The 13,305-nt window shown below is 45.4% G+C and overlaps 1 protein-coding gene across 1 annotated transcript; it reads right to left on the bottom strand.

The window, feature by feature from the left end:
• Positions 1 to 481: 481 nt before the first annotated feature.
• LOC140460370 (uncharacterized) lies at positions 482 to 12,749 on the bottom strand. The gene is made up of 2 exons (XM_072554878.1): positions 12,530 to 12,749; positions 482 to 1,860 (listed from the first exon to the last, which is right to left on the bottom strand). The coding sequence occupies exon 2, from the start codon at positions 1,473 to 1,475 to the stop codon at positions 552 to 554; it is 924 nt and encodes a 307-aa protein (XP_072410979.1). The 5' UTR covers positions 1,476 to 1,860; positions 12,530 to 12,749; the 3' UTR covers positions 482 to 551.
• Positions 12,750 to 13,305: the final 556 nt, after the last annotated feature.

Genomic DNA, 13,305 nt, shown 5'->3' with positions numbered 1-13,305 from the left:
ACCCTGGGTTTGTCTCAAACTTGATGGGATACTTTGTCCAACTCGGCATATTTTATCAGTATCGCTTGAAGGAAATCTTTTTTTAAGATTAGATTCCCTACAGTATGGAAACAGTTCCTTTGGCCCAAAAAGTTCACACTGGCCCTCGCAGAGTAACCCAGCCAGACCCGTTCCCTTATCCCTATTCCTCTACATTTACCCCAACTAATGCACCACACCTACACATCCCTGAACACTATGGGACAATTTAGATGGGCCAATCCAAACTAACCTGCACACCTTTAGACTGGGGAAGGAAACCGGAGCACTCAGAGGTAACCCATACAGATGTGGGGGGGGCATCGTGAAAGCTACACACAGACTGTCATCCCGAGGGTGGATTTGAACCCAGGTCAGCATCGTGAGGCAGTGGTACTAACCACTGCGTCACCATGCCACCCCTGAGCCACATAGGTGGGCTTGCGGCGGGGGGGGGGGGGGGGGGGGGGATGGTGAGTCCAGCACAAAACAAAAAAAAACCACTACACCCACTGACAGAATGGACAGGAGGTTCAGCCCTGTGGGTGACCCACTGCAGCGTCACTGGTGGAATCTGATTGTTGGATGCACTGGTGTCCCCGCTGGTGCCTCTGCAAGTTGCAGGACAATGTGAACCTCCGCCCGCAGTCGGGGCAGGCAAACGGCTTCTCCCCGGTGTGGACCCATTGGTGGGCCAGCAGTTTGGAGGAGCGGGTAAACCCCTTCCCACACTCGGGGCAGCTGAATGGCCTTTCCCTGGTGTGGACCCGCCGGTGGGACAACAGGTCAGAGGAATTGCTGAAGGCCTTACCACACTCAGGGCAGGCGAATGGCCTCTCCCCCGTGTGGATTCGCCGGTGTCTCAGCAGGTCAGAAGAATTGCTGAAGGCCTTCCCACACTCTGGGCAGCTGAAGGGCCTCTCCCCCGTGTGGACCTGCTGATGGGCCAGCAGGTTGGAGGAATTGCTGAAGGCCTTCCCGCACTCTGGGCAGCTGAAGGGCCTCTCCCCCGTGTGGACCCGCCGGTGCCTCAGCAGGTTGGAGGAGTCGCTGAAGGCCTTCCCGCATTCGGGGCAGCTGAATGGCCTCTCCCCCGTGTGGACCCGCCGGTGCTTCAGCAGGTCGGAGGAATTGCTGAAGGCTTTCCCGCACTCGTGGCAACTGAAGAGCCTCTCCCCTGTGTGGAATTGCTGGTGGGTCTGGAGGTTGTCCACCCAAGTGAACCCTTTCCCGCACATGGAGCAGTAAGACGTCCTCTCACCAGTGTGTATATGCTGGTGGGCCAGCAGGACACAAGAGCAGGTAAAGCCCTTTGCCCGCTCGGGGCTGGAGAACGGCCTCTTCCCAGTGTGATTGCACTGATGAGCCGCCAGGACAGATGGGACACGGAAGCCCTTCCCACAGTCGCCACACTTCCATGGTTTCTCAACAGGTTGTGTTTCCTCGGGTTTCTCCATGGCCGAAGCTTCACCTGCACACACACGTGTACAACCCCGCCATGAATTCTTCTTTCCAGGCAGTAGAGTTGTTTCAGGCTCCACACTCAGTGCGCTGCAACAGTAGGGTCTTTCAACCAGTGCCCCCGTACTCAAACAGGAACCAAAAAGAAAGCTTTGCTCCTTCTCACAGAATCATAGTTGAAAATTGTTGTGGTCCTGATGGATTGAGTAACTGTCAGACACTGACGTGAAAGTGAGGACTGGAGACGCTGGAGAGTCAGAGTCAAAAACTGCGTCGCTGGAAAAGCGCAGCACGGCAAGCAGCATCAGAGAAGCAGGAGAATCAACATTTTGAACATCAGCCCTTTATCTGTTGACTTTGAAACTTCTGTCTTCAGATAATCTGTAAGAAAAGATTACAAAAGTCATCACTGCCAGTCCGGTTAAGAGTGAGATATCAAGGCATTGACACGGACACCAGAGAGAAACTGTACACACAGATGTGGCAAATGTTAGTGGCAAGCCAGAGTGATAGAGATATTAGGCACAGAAACAGACCCTTTAGTCTAATTCATCCGTGCCAACTAGATAACCTAACCTAATCTCGGCCGATTTGCCAGTATTTGGCCCATATCGTCTAAACCCTTCCTAATCGTATACCCATCCAGATGCCTTTTAATGTCATAATTGTACCAGCACCCACCACTTCCTCTGACAGCTCTTTCCTTAAACACGCCACTTTCTGCATGAAAGACTTATCCCTTAGGTTCCTTTGTTAAGTTCTTTTGCTTGAGCTTCTTACACTGCAATACGCCAACTTCTGTGAACAACCAAACTTTATTAAGTACAGTACAAGCTGTGGAGAAACTCTTAATACTCTTCGCAATGCTGGTACACAACAGTACCAAACAAAAACCCCTTAAACAAAGTAAAACTGAAACAGAGACTTACAGTTGAAGTTCGAAGGGCAGAAGGAGACAGTGTTATCAGCCTTTCTCCACATAGACCACTGCTTAACTCACCCAAACGAGACTCCAGCTTTCAGGACTGACCACTCCCCTTTCATTGTACAGGTCACTTCTAAAACATAAAAGCTTTGGCCTCAAGACTCATCTGTTCACATATAACCAAAAATGCCTCCCAATACCGTTTTTCATCTCTGTACTAAACCAGTCGCTCAGAGCCCGGGTCTTTTTACCACCCCTCTGAAAAAAAACCAAGGACACAGCAACCTTGAGAAGAAGGACCAGCTTTTAGTAAAAGGACCAGCTTTGTGACAGAGGGATATAGGCCAAACACTGGCAGGTGGGATTAGATTAATTTGAGAACATAGCATGGAGTAGTTGGACTGAAGGGACTGTTTCTGTGCTGTTTGACTCGGTAACTGTTCTGCAATGGTCTGAAAACCATTTTCTTGCCTTCCCCATAAACATCCAATTCTTTGTTGTTCCAAAATCAGATGAACTCAGCCTTGAATATATTCAATGATCCCATAACTGCAGGAAGACATCCCCACTTCTGGACTCAATTCCTCTTGCTTATATAACACCTGCTTTGCTCATTGCTTGCTGCACATATGACAACTGGCATTGACTGGTATGGAAGGACGCTGAGGCCCCTTGAGATACATTCCTGATGAAGGGCTCGCACCTGTAACGCGGACTCTCCGGATCCTCGGATGCTGCCTCATCTGCTGTGCGTTTCGAGCACCACACTTTTTGACTCTGATCTCCAACATTTGCAGTCCTCATTTTCTCCACATCCCAATATATCACCATTTAAACAATGCATCTCCTTTCTGCTGTTTACCCCCCAACAGGGAATGCTATCACTTCACATCGTGGTACTGCATTTTCCATGAGTTTGCCAACTGAGACACAGACCTGGCCCAACTTTTCCAGAATCTGTCCCCTCCATAAATTGAGATTGAGTGAGAGAGAGACACACACACAATAGGGGTGTCTCTGATTAGCAGGAGGACCACGCTCCTTCCGGTCCTCCAGGGCTTTCAATTGGCCCAACGCGCAGGTTTTGCTGACACCGGTGAACATGCGCAGTGTGTGTTGTCACCGAGGAGCATGCGCAAGATGCTGTGTGAAGTTGCTGGTGTTACTGACAGGATTTGTGCCCAAATGACAATCGGAGACAAGAAAGGCTGGAGTCACATTTTATATTTATCCTGCGGCTCGACATTTTATTTCTTTTGCATTTTATTTGACTACTCATCTTTTCCTCAGGATAGGGGACTCCCAAACTGGAGGGCATAGGTTGAAGGTGAGAGGGGAAAGATTTAAAAGGGACCTAAGGAGTAGAAAAAAAGTGTGAAAGTTAATTCCCCTCAAGAAGTGCCCTCTCCAAACCTGCACATCTTTGGATTGTGGGAAGAAACCGGAGCACCCAAAGGAATCCCACACAGAGAAGGTGCAAACTCCACTCCGACAGTTACCAGAGACTGAGATCAAACCCGGGTCCCTAGCGCTATAAGGCAGCAGTGCCAGCCACCGAGTCTGTTCAGAAAAAGCAGCAATTGATTTATACTAGGGTGAGAGGGGAAAGGATTAAAAGGGACCTAAAGGGCAACTGTTTCACGGAGCGGGTGGTACGTGGATTGAATGAGCTCCCAGAGGAAGTGGTGGAGGCTGGTACAATTCCAATATTCAAAAGGCATCTGGATTATTATATGAACAGGAAGGTTTGGAGGGATATGGGCCAAGAGCTGGCAAATAGGCCTAGATTAATTTAGGATATCCAATTGGCACGGAACAAACAGTTTCTTTCCATGCTCCACTACTCTATTTCTACATAGTCAGAACTGTTGTGACACGGACTGCACCCCCCACTAATTCAAACCCAAAAAAGATGTACCCCATGTGGTAATGTGAAAATTCAAGAGGTAAGGAACTGTTTCTAAAAGTCACTATTTAAAGTTTTATTTAATGATCTAGGACACTAACTTGCAAGTGTTTAAATCTGCTGGGATTTTTCGTACCGCCAAATCTATTCAAATCTGTCTAAACCAGTTCAAATCTCAGACGAAAGCCCCCAAATTTTAAAACTCTGGGTGCAACCTCCCCCACCTAATTTAAACCAGCAACATAGAGAAGGTTTAATCCATGCAGTAATCTGGAAAATTTAAGAACCAAGAAACTATTCCCAAAGGTCAGTATTTAAAGTAAAAATTAACAACTTTATTTAGTAAAGTCTAACGGAGAATAATTAATTAACAACTATTTACAACTCCTTTCTATCTTCTACCTTCCCCTGTATGATACCAGTCCAATAAAAACCCTGATTAAGATTTACCGAAAGATTCAAACTTCAAAACCAGCCAGCCGTTAAATCTTCTCTTTGTATCTTCCTCTGTAGATTTGCTCTCCAGGTCAGTGTCGATGTTTTTTCTCTGTGCAGACTCCTTCTCTGGACAGGTACCTCTCAGAGTTCTCACTAGCAGCCTAAATTTGTTGGTCTTTTGGGAAGTTCTCCTGTAACTGTTCAACTTTTTTTTTGATATTGTACTCCAAAGCATCAAGTCATTTCATTGGTGTTAATATTAGATTAGACTAAATTCCCTATAGTGCGGAACCAGGCCCTTCGGCCCAACCAGTCCACACCAACCCTCCGAAGAGTAACCCACCCAGACCCATTTCCCTCTGACGAATGCACCTAACACTACGGGCAATATAGCATAGCCAATTCACCTGACCTGCACATCTTTGGACTGTGGGAGGAAACTGGAGCACCAAGAGGAAACCCAAGCAGACACAGGGAGAATGTGCAAACTCCACACAGACAGTCACCCAAGGCTGGAATCAACCATGGTGGTGTGAGGCAGCAGTGCTAACCAATATTCGCAAAATACTAAATTCAAACTTGATTGGAATTCAGTATTTTGGGGCAAGATTTAAATCAATTGGCCAAAATTGAGTATATTTTTGTCTCCAGGCAACCCAGCTACTGAGCTGTTTGACCAAATGTTAAATTGTTACATTGTTCAGAACATTTGGTGCTATGTCAGGTGGTTCTGCTCACTTTTCAACTCTCTTGAAGGTAGAATACACCTCTACACCTTCTAACAGAACCAATTTTTCAAGACTAGGAATCAGCCATTCACCCCTAACAGGCGAAAGTGAGTACTGCAGATGCTGAAGATTAGAGTCAAGACTGTGGTGCTAGAAAATCACAACAGGTCAGGCAACATCCAAGGAGCAGGAAAATTGACATTTCGGGCAAAAGCCTCATTCACCCTGAACAGCCTGTCCTCAACTGCACATAATTCAAAGCAAGTTTGAGAAAGATGGCTGCAGCTTTGTCTTAATATAAAATTGAACATGCGTTCAAACTTTAATACTGTTTCTGAATATATTATTTTAGCTATACTCAATTTGAAAGATCAGCCATTTCTCATGCACCCCCATCTCCCAGGCAGTGTAATCACCAACCATTCTCTCTCTCTCTCTTCTGAGATGAGCTTGATACAGCGATCAAAGAGAGCTCGAGGCATGAGAAAGTTTAGTGGGAGTTGGAAGAGATACAGAATGGACAGGGTGACAGATTGTGGGGGCCATAAGAGACTGGGGGGAACAGAGGGTGGTGGTGGGGGCGGAAAGGAAAGACTCGGCGGTCAAAGGGTGGAGGAAGACAATGAGGGCGAGAGAGAGAAAATGGGGGGCAGAGAGTTGCGGGGCGGGAGAGAATGGATGGGGGCAGTGGGTGGGGAGAGAGACAGCACAATTCCCACCTTCCCCAGGACTGGGGCAGTGTCCCATGAACTGGAACCTACTCCTCCCACAGCAGTCATTTCTCAATCCACATATGGCTAAAGCAGAAGAATTATATAATCCCTGCAGGCCATTTCACCTATCAAATTCACACCGACCTTCCACACAGCATCCCACCCAGACTCATCAACTTACTCTACAGCCCTGCAGTTCCCCATGGCTAACCTGCACATACCTGGACACTTTAGCACAGCCGATCCATCCGAAACTGCAGATCCTTGGACTGTGGGAGGAAACCGGAGCACCCAGAGGTAACCCCCGCAGACAGAAGGGGGAGAACATACCAAAGTTCACATAGACAGTCACGAGAAGGTGGAATCAAATCGCTTCTAACAATTCTCCCACACCTGCAAAACCCTGAGCACTATGGGTAATTTAGCAGGGTCAATCCACCCTAACCTGGGCAAAGATAAAAATCACATGACGCCAGTCCAACAGGTTTATTTGGAAGCAGTAGCTTTCGGAGCACTGCTCCTTCATCAGGTGGTTGTGGAGTATAAGATCATAAGACACTGAGTTTACAGCAAAACATTACAGAGTCATGCCACTGAAATGATACATTGAAGAAATCTGGATTGTAAAGTCTTTCATCTTTTAGAATGAGTTGCTGGTGTCATTAATATGTAAACTCCAGAACTTCTTATAAGACACCTACTCGAGATAACTTAAGGTTTTATAAGAAAAGATGACAACTCAGCTCAGACAATGCATTAAAGGTGTGAGGCCAGGGTCTGTCTGTATCCCAGTTTTTGAATCAGACTGGTTCTTTTTCCAAAGTGGAATTTATAAAATATTCCATGTATTGTCTGCGTGCAGATTCTGCATTTTTTGAGCAAAATACATGGTATCTGCAAATACAAATTCACCCCATAGACCTTGGGGTGTGTGTGTGTGTGTGTGTGCGCGCGCGCGCACGCACACACGAGAGAGAGAAAGTCTAGTTCCATACTGTATATCTCTAGGTCTATTGCATAACAGATGCTTTATTTCTGTTGATGTAAATATTGTTATAAGTCATAGCTTGGTACTAATACTTAGATGTAAGGGAGAGACAATTCTTCAATTAGGGCACTATAAGAATCCTTGCAGACCCCTATTTCTAGTTTACTCGCCAATGAACAGACAAGCACCTATTTAATTCTAACTTTTCATCTTTTTTGTTATATTTTCTGGTATGATACTCTGTGTCTGGATGGTTGACAGGCTGGGAGACTGTGGGTTGGACTTTGATTGACTGAATGATTTATTGTTCCGGAAGGTGTCAAAAAGGTTAAAGCTTCAGCAGAAATGAAGCAGAGCTGAGAACGGACAACAACTGTGTGGGAACAGGGAGATCAATAGAGGACAAAGAAACCAGGACCTGAAATCCGAGCTGACACCAGACTACCCTGTGATCAGTGCTTTGATTAGCAGTGTCAACCCTCTACCTTTACCTAGCTTCCCATTCGACTTGAATGCCACAAATCCCCTCAATATTTAGGATCCAATCCTTGTCATCCTGAAGCCATGTCTCTGTAAGGAGTCCCAGATCAAAATCATTCTCTTCAATGTGTGTAGTCAATTAATTCACTTTTGTTACGTTGCAGCACTGTTACGACACGGGGTAACCCCCTCTGCTAAATTAAACCATCAACACAGAAATGATTCACCCCATGCAGTACTATGTAAAAGTTTGAGAGGCAAAGAACTATCCCAGAGGTAAAAATTTAAAGTAAAAATTAACAACTTTACTCTTTATGTCCAACACAGAGTATTAAAACTCACAAAAATGCCTGGTTTTATAGTTCAAAACATCGGATCATTTTATTGGTGTTAATATTATCAAAATACTTAATTCAAACTTGATTGGACTTTGGTATGTTGGGGCAAAATTTAAACTGATTGGCCAAATGTGAATTAGTTTGTGCCTCATGGCAACCCAGTTGCTGTATTTGTGTTGACCAAATATTACAATCTCATCTTGTTTAGAACACTTTGTTCTGCTCGATTTTTTAACTCTCTTAAAGGTACAGTACCTCTACCCCTTCATAACAAGCACACATTCAGATACTGACCTTTTAGTTTTATTGTTTGTAATCTTTTGAACCAAGTTTTAATTTCTGGTAAGTTTATTCTCCTTGTTCCTTTCTATTGTTCTCTGACATCCATTTTCCACATCATTACATTGCTCACCTGCCTTGATTTGGATTGGCCATGCTGAATTGCCCATAGGGGCCAGGGATGTACAGGTTAGGTGGGTTATAGTTTCATAGTAATAGAAACAGGAGTAGGCCATTTGTACTGTTGAGCCTGCTTCACCATTTATTAAGATCGTGGCTGATCTATCCATCATCTCAGCTCTTCTTACTTGCATTATCCCGAACCCCTGATTCCCTAAGGGGTGGGGGTAGGAGTGGGAGGGGGAGGGGTGTATGGGCAGGATGCTCATCGGAGGGGTCAGAATGGACTTGATGGGCTGAACAGCCTGCTTCCACACTGTAAGGCTTCTATGATTTACCGCAGTTGTTTGCCTCAGATCACAGCTCCCAGGATCTCCCACCTTCTGCAAATCGAAAGACAAATCCCATCCTGCCCTCTCGTATGTATGTTATCTAAATGCTTAATCATTTCTAGTGAACACAGCCCACACCTCCCTCTGCTGCCAGTCACCTTTACAATGCTGATGAAACAATGCCATTCCTGCAGGGCTGAAAACCCAAAGGCTTCTAACAATACCAGTTATACACAGCTCCTTCTGATGGACAGCATTGGAAATACAATGTTGGAGGCTGGCAGAAATGAGCAGTTTAACTCAAAAATCCACCTAACCCTTCACTGGGCACCCCAATCAGCACACTGTCCTTACTGCTGGGAAGCCTTAAAGCACTTCACCCTCACAGTGCAATGAATTCCCACTTTCCACCAAAATCCTAGATGTACTCATGTACTCAGTTGCTGTCTCACCAATTAAATACTTCATTGTCACTTCTTCTGCTTCCAGTAAAGGCAAAACATCTTTGAAAGCTGCTCTGAAAGTCCAGTCTTCACAACACTTCTGCTTTCACGCAAGATGATTAAACTCATACAGCACAGAAACACAGCCTTCGGTCCAACTCATCCATGCCGACCAGATATCCTAAACACATCTAATACCATTTGCCAGCATTTGGCCTGTATCTCTCTAAATCCTTCTTATTCACATACCCATCCAGATGCCTTTCAAATGTTTTAATTGTAGTAGCCTCCACCACTTCCTCTGGCAGCTCATTCCAAACATGCACTACCCTCTGTGTGAAAAAGTTGCCCCTCAGGTCCATTTTAAATCTTTCCCCTTTCACGTGAAATCGATGCCCTCTAGATTAGATTAGATTACATTACATTACAGAGCGGAAACAGGCCCTTCGGCCCAACAAGTTCACACCAACCCGCCGAAGCGCAACCCACCCATACTCCTACCCCTACATTTACCCCTTACCTAACAGTACAGGCAATTTAGTATGGCCAATTCACCTGACCTGCACATCTTTGGACTGTGGGAGGAAACCGGAGCACCCGGAGGAAACCCGCGCAGATACGGGGAGAACGTGCAAACTCCATACAGTCAGTCACCTGAGGCGGAAAATGAACCCGGATCGCTGGAGCTGTGAGGCAGCAGTGCTAACCACTGTGCCACCGTGCTGCTCTAGGTTTGGAGTCGCCTACCATGGGGAAAAGATTTTGGCTATCAAACCTATCTATACCCCTTATAAACTTCTGTCAGGTCACCCATCAGCCTCCAATGCTCCAGGGAAATTATCCCTGGCGTATTCAGCATCTTCCTATCGCTCAAACCCTCCAACTCTGCCTACATCTTTGTAAATCTTTTCTGAACCCTTTTAAGTTTCACAACATTCTTCCAGAGGAGGGCAACTGGAATTGCACACAGTTTTCCAAAAGTGGCCAAACATGACCTCCCAACCCCTGTACTCAATGCTCTGACCAAGAAAGGAAAGCCTACCAAATGCCTTCTTCACAATCCTGTCTCCCTGCAATTCCACTTTCAAGGAATTATGAACCTGTAAGGACAATTTGTTTAGCATCACTTCCCATTAACTATGTAAGTCGTGCCCTGATTTGCCTTACAAAATGTAACACCTCACATTTATCTAAATTAAACTCATTTTGCCATTCCTGGGCCCATCAGCCCATCCGATCAATTCTAATTTATATTGAACTTCGTTTCCTCTCTCATCCCCTAAAAGCTGAGAATCTCCATCCCACACACACTTCCTCCATTCTGACTTTGCTGAACCTAATTCCTGCTGTAACTCATCCTGAAGGGTGTGGTTCATGCTGATTAACAGGCCCACACTCGGGGAGGGGTGAGATCAAATTCAAACAGACAGAATTCTGAATGGCCTGGACAGAGTGTACATGGGGAAGATGTTCCTATTGGTAGAAGAGTCTAGGACCTGAGGGCACAGCATCAGAGTAAAAGGAATATCTTTTAGAACAAAGATAAGATGAAACATTTTCAGCCGGTGAGTGGTGAATATGTGGAATTCATTGCTACAGAAGGCTGTGGAGGCCAGGTCACTGAGTAGATTTAAGATGGAGATAAATAGGTTCTTAAGTATCAAGGGGATCGAGGGTTACAGGGAGAAAGTGGGAGAATGGGATTGAGAAACCTATCAGCCAGAACTTAATAGTGGAGCATCCCTGATGGGCTGAGAGGCCTAATTTCTGCTCCTGTGTTTTATGGTCCCTTGCTGTCCTGGACTAGGAGTGTGCAATTTGGGAGCAGGAATAGGCCATTTAGCCTGTCGAGCTTGCATCAGCATTGAACAGATCATAAGTAGATCTGAGTATACCGACGTAAAAGGTAAAAACAAGGACTGTAGATGCTGGAAACCAGAGTCTCGATTAGAGTGGTGCTGGAAAAGCACTGCAGGTCAGGGTGGATGCAGATACAGTTAGAACATTTAAAAGACATTTGGATTAGTACATGAATGATGAAGTTTAATTTAAATAAGTGTGAAGTGCTGGATTTTGGAAAAGCAAATCAAAGCAGGACGTATACACTTTATGGTAAGGTCCTGGGGAGTGTTGCTGAACAAAGAGACCTTGGAGTGCAGGTTCATAGTTCCTTCAAGGTAGAGTCCCAGGTAGATATGATAGTGAAGGCAGCATTTGGTATGCTTTCCTTTATCGGTTATAGCACTGAGTAAAGGAGTTGGGAGGTAGGTGATGTTGCAGCTTTACAGGACATTGGTGAGGCCACATTTGGAATATTGCATGCAACTCTGGTCTCCTGCGCATCAGAAGGACGGTGTGAAACTTGAAAGGGTTCAGGAAAGATTTACCAGCATGTTGCCAGATTTGAAAAAAATTAGCTCTTGGGAGAGGCTGAATAGGGTGGGGCTGTTTTCCCTGGAGCGTCGGAGGCTGAGGGATGACCTTCGAGGTTTATAAAATCATGAGAGGCATGGATAGGGTAAATAGACAAAGTCTTCTCCCTGGGGTGGGGGAGTGCAGAACTAAAGGGTTTGGGCAAACGGGGAAAAACATAAAAGAGCTCTGAGGGGAGCCTTTTCACACAGAGTAGTGCATATATGAAATGACCAGCCAGAGGAAGTGGTGGAGACTGGTATAATTACAGAATTTAAAAGGCATTTGGATTGGTCTATAATAGAAGGGGTTCTAGGGATATGGGCCCAGGGCTGGCAAATAGACTAGATTAGGATAACTGGTAGGCATAGACAAATTGGACTGAAGGGTCTGTTTCTGTGCTGTACATCTTTATGACTCCAACATAAAAGGTTCAGAGGGATATAGGTTAAACACAGGCAGGTAAGTCCAGTTCAGTTTGAGAACATAGTCAGCATGGACTAGTTGGACTGAAGGGTCTGTTTCTATATCGGATCTGTATTGGTCTTGCCTTCCCCCATAACCATCACATCTTTGTTGTTCAAAAATCAGATGAACTCAACCTTGGATATTTTCAATTACGCCCTAACTGCAGGAAGGCGTCCCCACTTCTGAACTCAATTCCTTTTGCTAATATACCACTTGCTTTACTCACTACTTGCTGCACCTGTCTGACAACTTGCACTGACTGGATTAGAAGGACGCAGAGGCCCCTTTGTTCGTCCACACATCATTACTGATGAAAGGCTCGAGCCTGAAATGTCAATTCTCCTGGATTTGCCATTGAAAAAAGACCTGGACTAACTTTCCCAGAGTCTGTCCTCTCCCTGGATTCACTCCGTTTCCCGCAAGTCAACAGCTCAATTCCGGAATGGAAACGGGGTTGAGAAAAGAGTGTGTTGTACTCACAGATGTTGGACAGAGGAAGGAGGTTGCAGTCTGGGGTGAAGCTCAATCTTCATTCAGAGAGAGAGGAGCAGCTGCAGCAAGTTCAGAAATTCATGGTCCTCCTTCCGCATCCAGACAATGGGTTTGCGGTGATTGGCAGGAGGACCAGTCTCCATCCGGTCCTCCAGAGCTTCTCATTGGTCCATCAAAGCAAGGTCATAGAGTGTTTCCGCTTGTTGTGTGAGCATGCGTAATGTTTTGCTGACACTGTGGAACATGCGCAGTATGTTGCTGACACCGAGTAGCATGCGCAGTATGGCGATGTTGGCATTGATGACATTTTCAAAGTTAAAAATCACACAATGTCGCCCAACAGGTTTATTTGGAATCACTAGTTTTCAAAGCGCTGCTTCTTCATCGGTTGGTTGTGGAGCAGAATCATAACACACAGACTTTATAGCAACAGGATTGCAGTGTCATGGAATGGAATATTAAACAACTTTAGCTGACCTCTATCATCTTTTAGAACGACCATGTTAGTTTTGATTCCTTCAATCCCAGAACTTTTCAAAAGTTCCCGTCTCAACATAGCTTTTAACAATAGGTGTCATCTCAATCAGATAATGCATTGAAGGTGTTAAGTTAAAGCCTGTCTGTGTCCCAATGTTAGGTCAGACAGATTCTATTTCTATCGTGGTATTACAGAATCTTACGTGTATGAGTTTTTGAGCAAAATAAAATGCGATTCTGCAAGTACAAATTCAACCCACAAACTTTTATGTGTGTGAGTGTGTGCA

Source organism: Chiloscyllium punctatum, chromosome 36, assembly GCF_047496795.1.
Source record: "Chiloscyllium punctatum isolate Juve2018m chromosome 36, sChiPun1.3, whole genome shotgun sequence".
NCBI classification, from domain to species: Eukaryota; Metazoa; Chordata; class Chondrichthyes; order Orectolobiformes; family Hemiscylliidae; genus Chiloscyllium; species Chiloscyllium punctatum.
This window is presented reverse-complemented; position numbering and strand designations above follow the sequence as displayed.